The sequence below is a fragment of the Erpetoichthys calabaricus genome, chromosome 3 (assembly GCF_900747795.2).
Source record: "Erpetoichthys calabaricus chromosome 3, fErpCal1.3, whole genome shotgun sequence".
Classification (NCBI taxonomy): Eukaryota; Metazoa; Chordata; class Cladistia; order Polypteriformes; family Polypteridae; genus Erpetoichthys; species Erpetoichthys calabaricus.
In genome coordinates, this window is record NC_041396.2 from 266,779,329 (window position 1) to 266,792,610 (window position 13,282).

The 13,282-nt window shown below is 38.0% G+C and overlaps 1 protein-coding gene across 1 annotated transcript in view; it reads right to left on the reverse strand.

Moving 5' to 3' along the window:
• Positions 1-13,282, reverse strand: part of LOC114648899 (neuronal tyrosine-phosphorylated phosphoinositide-3-kinase adapter 1) — a 239,590-nt gene that overhangs the window by 30,206 nt on the left and 196,102 nt on the right. The window contains exons 3-6 of the mRNA XM_051924056.1: positions 10,882-11,198; positions 6,072-7,778; positions 2,688-2,882; positions 915-1,015 (exon numbers count right to left, since the gene is read on the reverse strand). Coding sequence (XP_051780016.1) covers positions 915-1,015; positions 2,688-2,882; positions 6,072-7,778; positions 10,882-11,198 — 2,320 coding nt within the window. The remainder of the gene's footprint in view (positions 1-914; positions 1,016-2,687; positions 2,883-6,071; positions 7,779-10,881; positions 11,199-13,282) is intronic.

Consider the following 13,282-nt stretch of genomic DNA (forward strand, 5'->3'; position numbering starts at 1 on the left):
TAAAAGTGTAAATGGTACAATCAACTTCTTTTTATTTTCTCCTGTGACTCTGTTAATTAATAAGAAAATCTAATTTGTTAAGCAAGTAATTTAAAATGAAACAACATACCAAATATGGCTATATCACATTTTTAATGAAGTCTGTAACGCCACATACTTCAACGTTCATTAGGCATACTGGAGGACAAATAGTACACTGCAGTGAGAATGTGAAGAAAAAAGTGTGCAGAGAGGAAATAATGTGAAATACAGAGTAAGTGCACAGCTTCTGTACACAAGCAGACATTGAGTTTTTTGCTTATCTAATCAATCTGCAGTTACTAGCAACAAACAGAGTGTAGATATTTGGTAAGTCATTACTTTAAAATACAAAATGTATTCACTTACAAAGTTTGTCTTGCATGACTCTACTTATTTAGGCAACACTGTGCAACAGGGTCGTATTGCTTCAATAAAGTTAGTCATCCCATTTTTGATGAAAAAGCAACCAAGGCTAATACATGGTTTAAAATGATGTGAGGTACAACCTAGTTGGGAGTGCAAGTGTTACAGACATTGTTTCATGCAACCATGTTGTCTGTGCCATTGCTGTCCCACCCTAATTTTACCACTTTCAAAATGGAAACTCTGATATCATGTATAATTTTTTCATGGTCTTTTATGTGCAATATTAGATTTAGTATTGAAATAAAAATGATTAAGATTCAAGATGCAATACGTGTAATTCCTGTGCAGAACAGAAGAGGGTGACCAAGTGTAAGCTCACAGATGAATGACTTTTTATTATACTGTTTATCACACTGTTGTGAAATTCTGATTAATGCATGCAACTTGTTCCTTCTAACAAGAGGGTTTTCATATCAGAGATGTGAAAAAGCCTTTTTTAATAAGGTGTGTTTTTGATGTTCACTCACCTGATGAAGGGCATCTCGTGGGAGGCTACACTGCCTCTGAACATAGGTTGAAGCTTGTCTCACTCCAGAAGTAGAAGCCGAGCGGCCCAGCCGCCCAAATTCTGGACAGAAAACACAAAATTTAAAGAAGGATATTAAAACACATTGATTTTAAGACTAAAGGTAGATGATAAAAGTTTGACTCAATAAAAAAAAACTTTCACTACAGAAGCCTATGAATGGCTTCACTTGTCATATGTTGCAAAATATGTAGAAAAGGCCTCATAAAATGACTATAATGAATATTATTACAATTAATGTTGTACTGAGGGAGGGAGGACATTTAAAGATATTTTAATACAGCTATTTTTTTATGTATCTGCTAGTCTTCATGTCCAGCATTTATTGAACTTTCTGTAAGCAGAAACAACAATGAGGAATATAAATGCTCCCTGCATTTATGAGTAATCAGATGTTTTGTTGAATACATATAGTTACATATTTTCTGTTAGTTTCTATTAACAATCAACTTCTGAGTTCCTTACAGAAAAAATAAGCTGCTTAGGGATCTTAGATGTAGACTTAATATTATTATTATTTCATAACAAAAACGCTTCTTCAATCTGTAATAAGCTTTTCTAGCAACTCTACTGTGAAAATATAAAGCTAACCTTAGTCATTTTTTATGAAAAGCAATGGCTTCTAAAACTTTCAGAAGTTCAGATAATCAAACTGTAACTTTAACATCATATTCACTCATTATTGAAGTGCTCGGTTGTAACTAGAACATTGCTTTATTTTTCAAATAATCTATTTTGAATTTCATTATAAAACTAATCATAGAAGTTGTTCTAAGAACAGTGCACAGATAACAGTTCTGCTGGAGCATATTTATAAGTAATAAAAGGAGAACAAAGTCACCAGTTAGGGCTCCTAATTCAGAACTATGTGACCTAGTCCTATCTGGCTAGTTTCAGCTTTTGAATAATGCATGTATTAGAAAGGAATACAAATTATTGACACATAACTCAAAAATGTATATTTTGGCATAAAAGTCAAGCAATAAACATGAAAACTACACAATATGCAATCACTGCAGCATTGGAAGAATGACTATGAATGCTGTCACATTTCACAGCTGCTGGATATTTTTCTCTTTCCAGTTAAAATGCTTGACCTGAATTATCTGTTTCAGCATCCTTAATGGCTTATACGCAATTCAATTTAAAATGCATCTGTTTGCCAAGATGATAGCTTATCACGTCCATTTTGACCTTAAAATAGTGTTTTGGCACTTTGATAAGTGAAAGACCCTGTTGTTTTTAAAATATCTGCAAGAAATACAGAAAGAAATTTTAATTATCAATTTTTGATTGTGGATGACAATAACAAATCATTTGTTACAAACATATGTTGAGCTAATCCCTAATGCGTCCTGTTAACATCTTTAGTATCTGTACCGTATTGTCAATCCATTCTTTTTGTCAACACTCTCATTAACTTCTATTCTTTTTCTGTATCTTATAAAACTGTGGAAATCTATATGAAATTCACCACTCACTCTCATGCTAAAGAGTCAGATGTCTCATCACTGCAATTACGTTTTATGTGCCTATGGGGACCTTAAAGTTTAAATGACTCTTGTATTTTAATGGAATAGAAGACATACAACTGACAACAGAATAGCTCTTCTATTGCCTTCAAATCTGCTCTTTAAGATTAAACTTAACAAGAAGAACTGAGTGCCCTAAATTTCAAATCTGTCACATAAACTTTAGCTCAAAGTTTGCTTACCTCCATTTCGGTGACAAGCGGGGAAGGTTTGGCATGGCACTGGCAGTCCTGGTCTGGCCAAGCCTTTCCCAGAAGTCCCATCTAGGCCATGCGTCCGAACAGGAATCCCTGACTGTCCCATTAACTTTTCTTCCTTATCGGTACAAACCAGAGCATCTGTGCTCCCATTCCACATTTTGGCATTTTCTATAGTCTCTAAATGTGACAATAAAAATTGCTTAATTAGAATTGCTGTTACCTAAAATTTTCCCCCAAAGCCTCTGATCTATACAAAAGCACGCCTCTCATCTAAACCCTAACTTTGTGTAAGTGCATGTAAGTACAAATAATTCATCCAACTATACAATTACACCCTGAGAATTTACCCATTCTCTCAGGTATGCTGGCAAACCATAACTTCAAAGCCATTAAAAGATTAGGCTGTATCACCTACCTCCAAGTGCAGATGCAAACAGACTAAAAATCATAAGTAAAACAAACCAAAAAATTAAATAATCCAAAAGATAAATGTATAACCTGTAGGCACCTCTGTTGATTGCTTAAATCAATTAACTTGTATTTGTGTAACACCAAAATTTACCCTCAAAGTATCTCAGGAACAGGTATTACCTGAGGGACTTGGACTGTATGCAGGCTTGGGCACATTTGTGGCAGATGAAATTTAATGTAAGTAAAAGCATTACAAATAGGAATTAAAATTAAAAGATTTTAATATACAATGGGAAGTCTGAAACTTGAAAGTAACCCTCATGAGGTGGACCAAGGCGCCATAGTGTCAAGATCTACATTAAAACAGTATATAGAAGCAAACAAGAAGGCTAATAGGATGTTATGTTATATAGTGCATCTAATATGTGGGGTACAAGTCTATGTACAGTTTTGCTCTCTATATTACAAGAAAGTCCAGAGGAGAACAACTAGACTTATTCCAGGACTGATAAGTATGAGCTATGAGGAGAGATTTAAATTTTGAACTCTTTCAGTTTAAGCAAATGCAGATTAAGAGTTAATATGATCCAAATGTAAAAAGTATGAAAGAAATTAGTACAGTAAATACCAGCAGCTACTTTAAAATAAACTCTTCAACAAGAACACAGGAACATAGCTGGAAATTTGATATGGGCAAATTTGGCACAAATGTTACGAAGTTTATCTTCACATAAAGAACCTTAGACATATATAATAAATAACCAAGTAGTGTAACAGACAGTAGGGCTTTAGGGACCTTCAAACCTCAACTTGATGTTATTTTGGACAATCTAGGTAAACAGGACAGATAAGCTTGTTGGACTGAATGCCCTGTTCTTGTCTCAATTGTTCTAATAATAACTCTGCTGTGAGAGTCTGCTAGTGCCTCTAGAAAGGTAAGTCTTTACTGTTAGGTGATGAGATTTTTTAGGCAGTCATATTGGAACTGTAACAATGACACCAGAAAATCACTTCCCTAGTATGATTAAAGAAAGCTGTGGCAGTTTTAGTGAATATAGAATGTCATAGCATCAGTTTAATGTCCTACTCAAAAGACAGGTGCAGCTCCTTGTCTTTACTAGGTTTTGAACTTGAAGGCTTTGCTTTAAAAATAGTGTGTGCATCAATGTGTTCCTTTTAACGGGGGATCATAATGAACAAAGCATTAACACCGGTCATGCCTCTACCATGTTAAGTAATATGGTGGCACAGCCACTTTATAATCACTGTATGAGGGTTGCAAGAAATTCTGATTAGAATGAAATATGCCCTATGGTAAAATATCCAATGGCACCATGAAAGCCCAGGGAATTTGCTGCCGAAGTCCATAAGCTCAAGGTATTACAGATATCTCCAGTGCTGATGCAGAAACAGGCTAACAAGAGAGATAGGTATTCTGGACTGCTTTCAAAGTTAGTAAATAATATTAGCATGTTAAATTGATAATGAAATGTGTGCAATACACTATGTGATCATGGCAAGAAGGTTAAAGACATTTTTTGGTTTTGTGTATCATGGCCCTCCAGCTCCTTATAATCTTCAAAGAAAGTTAGCATCATCCACGTCCATGTCCACATCACTTGATTTTCCTTTTTTTCACCTTGTCAGTTTTGAAATTCAGCCATAGCAATAACCACACATTATACATAATTCATTGGAGTCTCAGTTTCTTGAATCTAATGCAAAAAGGTTTAACTAGCCTTGGTTTTACAACACTGACTAGGACATACAGTATAACCAGTTTAAAGTCTTGCTGAAACAAGACAAATATGACAATTAACGCATAATTAGAACATTAGTAAAATTTTCACAAGAACAGGCCATTCAGCTCAACATAGCTTGCCAATTCTATTTACTTGAATCCTCCAAAATTACGTAAAGTCCACTTTAGATGGTCCTTGAAGTCTTACTGTCTACAATACTACTTGGCAATTTATTCCATTTGTCAATGGTGTGAAGAAAAACTCCCATACATTTCTGTGCGAAACTTACTCTTAACAAGTTTTCAACTGCGTCCCTGTATTCTTGATGAACTAATTTTAAAGTAACAGTCTCGATCCACTTGACTAATTTCCTTTATAATTTTAAACACTTCAATTATGTGTCTTCTTAATCTCCTTTTGCTTAACTCTTTTAAACTTTCCTCATAATTCATCCCCTGTAGTCCTGGAATCAGCCTATTCACTCTTCTCTGGACTTTTCCAAGCACTTCTATGTGTTTTTGTAGCCTTGAGATGAAACCTGTACACAATACTCCAGATGAAGTCTCATTACTTTGTTATAAAGCTTGAGCATAACCTCCTTGGACTTGTACTCTGCACATCAGAGTCATTATATTATGTAACATTCTGTAAGCCTAAATAATGCCTTCTGAACATTGTCTGCAAGTTGACAGTGTCGAGTCAACTATGACTCCTTACTCCTTCTCATAAGCAGTACTTGCATTGTTTATTCAAATCTAAAATGTTCACTTCCTATATGTAATACTTTACATTTACTTATAATAAATTTTATCTGCCACAAATTTGCCCAAGCATTTATGCTGCCCAAGTCCCTCTGTAATGAATAAATGTATTTTAGATTATCTGCCACGCTGTTTGGCTTGGTATTATCTGCAAGTATAACTAGCTTGTTATTTACTTTCCTATCTAAATCATTTATGTATTTTAAAAGCAGAGGTGACCCTAGCATTGATCCCTAAGGGACCTTACTTTGAACATAATACAATTCTGATAAGGTTCCTTGGAACATAAGTCTATGCTTCCTCTATTTTAACCAGTTCTGCACCTATTCACACACTACACCCTGAACTCCCACTTCTTTAAGTCTGAATAATGAGTGTAATCAACAAAAGGTGCTTTCAGTTCTCCAGAGGTATAAACAAATCATTGTCTTTGCTCAATCTTGACAACTTACTTTCAGAATCTTTGCTGGCCCTACTAAATGACATCTTCCTCTGCATTGGCCAGTATGTGCCTTCCTCAACTGGACTTGAAAGTCCCTTAGGATCCCCAATTCCTCCCACAGTGCTGCCAGCAGGAACTGTAGGAAGGGCGGAGGGCGTCTGCTGACGTGTGCATGTAGAGAGAGCCCCAAGCATGCCTTTATGTTGTGCAGGTAAAGCTGCAGGAGAGGCTGAGCTGCTTTTAGGAATCCCTCCTTGTGTGGGTCCCCGTAGGCTTTCATAGGCTGGAGGTCTCTTAAGACCAGCAGAAGGGTATGTCCACAACATTGAACAAGGATGATCCATTAAGTTATGAGGTGTTGGGCTGCGATAGGAAATGGGACGTGCCAGAGGAGTAGCTGAGCGTCCAGACGGGACTGCAGTATTACCAGTGGATGGCTCTTGCTTTTCTTTATCTCTGTCCTGACTTGACTTTTGACTTGTAGATACACCTACACTTTTATCCTTTGCTGTGCTTCCAGAAGCTACCTGTTGTTGCAGGACAGGAAGCAGAGATTGTACTGCTGAATGGGATCCCAGCTTCATGCTCTGTGAGACAGGAAGGTCTTTGTCTGCTTTGTGCTGCAGATAAGATGACTGAGATGACTGGGGAGGAGGAAGCGGAGTTGAATGGCTTCGAGCTCTACCAGCTGGCCCTAGAACCAAGAGATTTTGCTCCTTGATATCAGGAGCTCTTTGATTCTGCTGATTTTGGTTTTGATTCTGCCCATCTGCATTGCTGGAGCTGGGCCCAACTGTGGAAGTCACAGAAGAGGAAACATTACTACTCTGTTGTGATGCAGTTTGTAACTGATCTTTGCCATGGACGTTGGGCTGTAGCACAGGAAGTTTTGAGCTGGGCTGGCCAGATTGTCCAGTCTGAGTAGATACTGTGCCTAGTTTGGAGGATTTCTGGACAGAAATGCCACTTGATGAAGCAGCTGGCTGTGGAAAGGCCAACAAGGGAGGCTTGTGTTGAAGGAGATTGGGAAACGGGGCTGGTATCTCACAGGAACTGTTTTTGGCAAAGACAAATGGAGTAGGAGCTCTGGTGGTCCCTGAGCTAGCTGAAGACGTGGAAAGCTGAGAATGCACAAAAGATGCTTGATCAGCAGCACTTACTGCAGCAGTAGTTGGGGCCACCACCGCCACTTCTCGCTTGAGTTTAACTTTAGGTGCAAGAGGAGCTGAATTATGAGGAGGTAGTGGAGGAGGAGGGAGAATAAGGGAGACCTTGGTTGATTTATGGTGTGTATGTTCCCCTCCTCTTCCATGGTTTTGGAACTCCCCAACAGGGCACCCAGGATCCTCAGGAAGTGGATACTTCATTTCCTCGTAAATGGCTTCACTCTGGTCAGAATCTGAGTCTGGAGTGGCTGTGCTGTGGGATGGATCCTTAAAAACATCTCCAACCATCTCTATATACACTGGCTCCTCCTCATCCAATTCTCTGGCATTCTGAGGAGTGGATGCATGTGACTGTGAGTGTTGGCTGTCAGGGGTATACCGTGAAGCAGAGAAAGACTGGTGCGAGATAGTCCTGGAGTTGGTAGGATTAAGTGGTTGTGTGGGGTGTGTGTTATCAAAGGATACTGATAGCTGTGTGTTTGGAGCTCTCTTTGGCTTCAAAGGTGGTATCTTCCTGCCATGTTGTTCACCTGTGTCTGATTTCTTCACCCCTAAAAAAGGACACATACAGACTGTAGTGTTAAATTCAAATTATTTGCTATACATATCTGCACAATCTTAAATATAATTTAATCTGTAAAGAGAGTTTTTGCCCTACTTTTGGTAAAAATATCAAAGTTTCTTATTACATATGCACCTGAACCTTTTACCTAGCAAGTTGTGGAAGGTTTGAAGTAACAAGCTAAATTGTGCTTTACATTCCAGTTCTTATGGTAACAATGTACTCGATTAAAGGATTCCATCAGTATTTATAAGTTTGTTCCTTTGTTGTTAAAGTTTTTGGTCTAATATTAATATTCTCCATCACTCCTTGCAATTGAATTGCATTCATTATCATAAAGGCCTATAGAAAAAAATCTTCTGTATCCATGTTTAATGCTCCAGATCTACTGGTAATTGCCAAATGATCATGTGTTAAGTTCAAAGACTAAATAACTTCATTTGTAGGTTACTGCATATGTCCTTTGGCAGTGTGTTGACAGAAGCAGCAGAAGGGTGAGTAAGGTCAACTCTATGAAGCCAAAGATAGGATTAAATTCAGTGCAGGTACTAAAGTATGTCATGTCTCTTGAAGAAATTCTCAGATGATTCTGCACTTATGGGGTGTACTGATAAAGGGGTTGAGTCAGAGTGCAAAAGTTAGGTGGAGACTCTTTCTTGATACAGAGTTGTCTAAAACTTTCAGTAACATCAGCAAAACCAAGAAACTGGTTATTTACTTTCACTGCATCAAACAGACTGTACACCCAGCCACTTTTCAGAAATCAATGTAATAGTAATGCTCTCCTAAAAGTACTGGAGGACCCACATCAATGATCAGTTGGAGAAAGTCTTGTAACACAGAGGAACTATATAAGAATGGGCACAGCAGATTCTTTTTTCTTAGTAGATTACACTCCTTTATTAAGGGTAGTGGTATTCTTCACTTCTTCTACAACTCTGTGATGGCCGGTGCGGTTTTCTACGATGTGGTAGGCTGGTAACATCACTTCATTGCGAGGCCCACCAAATCAATAAGCTAGTTATAGTATAAGGGCAAACTCAGTTATGGGACACACTGGACCCCTTTCACGTAGTATCACAGATAAGAAATAAAACAAAATTGAGTGCCATATTGAACAATACTGTACGTCCTCTCTCTGACACAGCAAGATAGAGTACTTTCAGCCATATTATAGATGTTATATTTACTAGTTTGACTGGAGAGGTATGAGATACACTTTTCTTGTCAAGCCTAGAGTGGAATTCAGGCTTAGGTGCTAATATCATTATTATCTCTTCTATGTTTACAGTCTTTGCTCTAGATGTCTTCTGTCCAATATACAATATGCATAACGCTTTAGTTATCAATTTGTAAGTAACTATTAACACTACACGTTTAAAAAATATTCTAAGATTTTTTTAACAAGATATAAAACAATGAAAATTGACAGTACACAATCTAAGCATCTGATTTATTTGTATTAACAGTTTACTGTTGTTAATAACATAGTTAATAAAACATTTATAGATTGTTAACAGGTGTTTTATTACAGAAACTTATACTAAAGTGTTGCCACAAAAGGTTCCACATGCAGCTTCTAGTGTTTCTACACATCGGATGCTTTAGGTTATTGCTTTTATCTGACAGGCAAAGGCAGAGCATGAGCATCAGTGGAGTTAAAGCAATTCTGTCAATTTATGGATAAACCAGTTAGTGTTAGATTAATGGCTTTATTAAGTAAAGTGATTTTAAGAATGGTCTTATGCCTCACTGAGGAGACAGAAAGCATTTATCAAAACAAATCATAGTAGTTTTAAGATTGTATAGCCTATAAATATAAATATATAAATCTGCTCCTTACTTCTAAAATTTTTATTTTTATACTGTATTGAGGATTTGTTCTGTTCTGTGTATTGTATTGTATTGTATTTACCTCCTTCTTTTGACACCTACTACAAGCCCAACCTACCTGGAAAGGGGTCTCTCTTTGAACTGCCTTTCCCAAGGTTTCTTCCATTTTTCCCTACAAGGTTTTTTTTGGGAGTTTTTCTTGTCTTCTTAAAGAGTCAAGGCTGGGGGACTGTCAAGAGGCAGGGCCTGTTAAAGCCCATTGTGGCACTTCTTGTGTGATTTTGGGCTATACAAAAATAAATTGTATTGTATTGTATAAATATATGGAGAAAGATATGATTCCAGGTTCACATATGTAATTAAATAAGGAGGGGCATTAAAAAGAGGCAACTTAAACAAAGAGACTACTTGATGGTCATATATGCTTTGAATATATGTGTTTAAGTGGTATGCAGGCTAAGTTCCAAAAGTTATTCTCTGTTTTCCTAACCTGGTATGATTTATTTTCAACATTAAGTGTGCTTCAGTGCACTCTATGGTTGTAGCTTCATATACTCAAACTATGCAACTGCTGAAAGATAAAACTTTACGATGTTATTATGTTATTATCACCCATGACCTTTACATACTGAGCCTAACCAGAAAGCACAGTTTGGTCTAGTACCAGGACATATTGGATTTGTGTGGGGGTGTAGGTTGGGTTCATAGTTATTTAGTGTGCTGAACTGTAGCTGGACATTTTAGTAATCATAGTAATAAATCTAACACAATGATATGTTGACAGACCATTTATATAGGATATGTTTTCTTAAAGGTCCTTAGTTTAAACACAGCCAATGAGACAGACTGAATGACATTTTTTTACAAAGTTTTCTCAATTTCATATTAAATGCCATCCTAAACTTTTCTTCTCTATTTAACCATTTTTTTTCACTGACTAATTCTAACTTACATTTGTGGAAAGTCAGATTCTATTTTAGCAGCAACAGCGACAAGGAAGGAAAATATTCTGAATGAAAAAGCACACACACACTTACACAGCAGGAAAAATGGACAGACAAAACGAGGTTTTAAGGAAATTGGACAGCCAAGAGAAAATGTAACTAAGCACAGAAAACCCCACACAAAGTAAATTATGGCCTAAAGTGAAACTGGGTCCAAGTGATATGCAGTGACATTACTGTCATAGTCAATTCTACTGATAAAATTAGTAAGGAAGAATATTCTTCTAATACAAAGCATATAATTGTGGAAATCACCTGTTTTCTTTTCAGTCCCTGCAGCTCCTCCTTCCTCTGAGCCATGGAGCTCTCCTGCTGTGCTCAACCGTGTGCTGGGGTGACGTTTTGGCTTAGCAGGAGGCTTTCTGGCACAGGTAGGGTGGTGTGGCTCCCCACCATTCTCCATGCTGCCCACAGAGTGACAAGACTGTGAGCGGGGTGCCATACTGCTTGCACATGGATGTGGTGTGTGCTCTTGTGAAGCTGGCATCGTCATGAAGCCCATTCGGAAGTGCCGTCGAAAAGAGGCCATGTCTCTGACCTTTCCCACAGTAACAGAGCCATCTTTGCTGCTGCTAAAGAAAAAGTGCATAAAACTTCAGTAAAGCTTAAACATGTAACTGTGAAAAAAGTTTTTGAAAACAGTAACCATCAGAGACTGAGAAAAATTAAAGAAGCCCACAGAGTAGTCTGTTTTAAATCTGCTGCTCAACAGCAGCAAATCAAATAAAAAAACAACAAAGACTGTTTCCCAAGACTTGTTTTGGTTAAGGGCTATACATAAAAACATAATCCTTACACCTTCATCTAAAAATATAACAGCATGGTGCTTTACTTTAAGCAGCCTGCTCCATGAACAGATGGACTAGAACATACTGCCCTTTAGTAGTACAGTAATATGCTGCATCTTGTGAGCTCCTCTTGTTTCTGCCCTAGCCTTTGCTGCTAACGTTTTTAAAAAGGGGTGCCTGTAGTCCTTCCAATTGAATACTAACTTTGCCTTTTAATGATACATATGTTGTTATTTGTTTTTGTTTGCTTGAGTTTCTATCCTCCCTAAAGTTTTTGGTAGTACATTGTAGCTTGCAACAAACTGCCCTGAAGAGCTTACTAAATGTGTATTGTGCATTGTTGTGTTCTCTAGATCAGGGGTTCCCAAACTTTTGGACGTCAAGTACCACCTGAGGTTAAGTGAGTTGTGTTGCGTACCACCCGAATTTTTAACAAAAAAATTAAAAAGCAAGTACTGCAATGAATGATTAATTCTTAATTAGGTAATATACAGCAACACTGGTAATTAGGTAATTAGGTAATATACAGTCACGACACTGACTACAAACGCCCCGAAATCTGAATAAAAGTTAAAGAATTGGAAGAAATTATGCATAAAATTAATGAAAAAATTTGTGCATGTACATAAATTGATAAATTCCGCCCCGAAACTAAATCCTGCCTTCGGCCTGTACAGTGGAACCTCGGTTCACGAACGTCTCGGTACACGTACAACTTGGTTTACGACCAAAACGTTCGCCAAACTTTTACCTCAGTTCACGACCACACACTCGGTATACGAACAAGCCAGTTTCCCTTTTGGTTTGTGCGCGCCGATGATTTCCGCACCTGTTGCATTGTTCTCGGTCATGCATGTGTGCTTTCGCTGTGAACTCTTTGTGCTCTATTTCATTTCCCTTCCGGTTCATGCGCGCCGATTACTGTATTTAAGCACGTGTTCAGCCTCTCCCTGTTCATTGTTCTCAGTCATACGTGCGTGCTTTACCTGTGAACTCTTTGTGCTCTACAGTATTTCGTGTGCTTTTGCAGTTAACCATGGCTTCTAAGCAAGTGAAGAGTGGTGAGAAGAAAGTGTTGCAATGTTACTTTTCTCTTTTTTTCAAATGTTTATTTTTTTCCATGTGCTTAAAACTCATTTAAAAAGAGTGTTTACAGCGATCAGGCTGTAATGCTATTAGCGTGAAAGCTCATTTAAAAAAAAAAGTGTTTATACAACGATCGGATTGTAAAGCTATAGCGCGAACTGCTACAATGATACAGAGAGAGAGAGGTCTCCCGTGCTTCTGAGAGACAGAGGGGGAGGGGGCTCGCGTGCTGCTGAGAGAGAGAGAGAGAGAAAGGGAGGGGGGGCTGGGGAGGCTTGCGTGCTGCTGAGAGAGAGAGAGAGAGAGAGAGAGAGAGAGAGAGAGAAAGGGAGGGGGGGGCTGAGGAGGCTTGCGTGCTGCTGAGAGAGAGAGCCTACGCGTGCAGCTGAGCAGGGAGCCTGGGTGTTTGTGTCAGTGTTATTCAATGTTTTTACATTAGTTTACTATTACACTGTGCATTCTATGGTGTAATTAACTATATTTGTGCCTAAAAATCTTTAAAAAAATATATTACATACAGTTCGTATGGTCTGGAACGGATTAATTGTATTTACATACAATCCTATGGGGGAATCTGCTTCGGTTCACGACCAAATCGGTTTACGACCAGAAGTTTGGAACGAATTATGGTCGTGAACCGAGGTTCCACTGTATGTGACGCAGTTACCGAAGATGAAATGGTATCGGCTTTGTGCTTAGATCTAGTGACTACGATGCGATACAGTGGCAGTGCACGTATAACAACAAACGCAAGCGGTTTCTGTGAGGCAGAGTTACCGAAG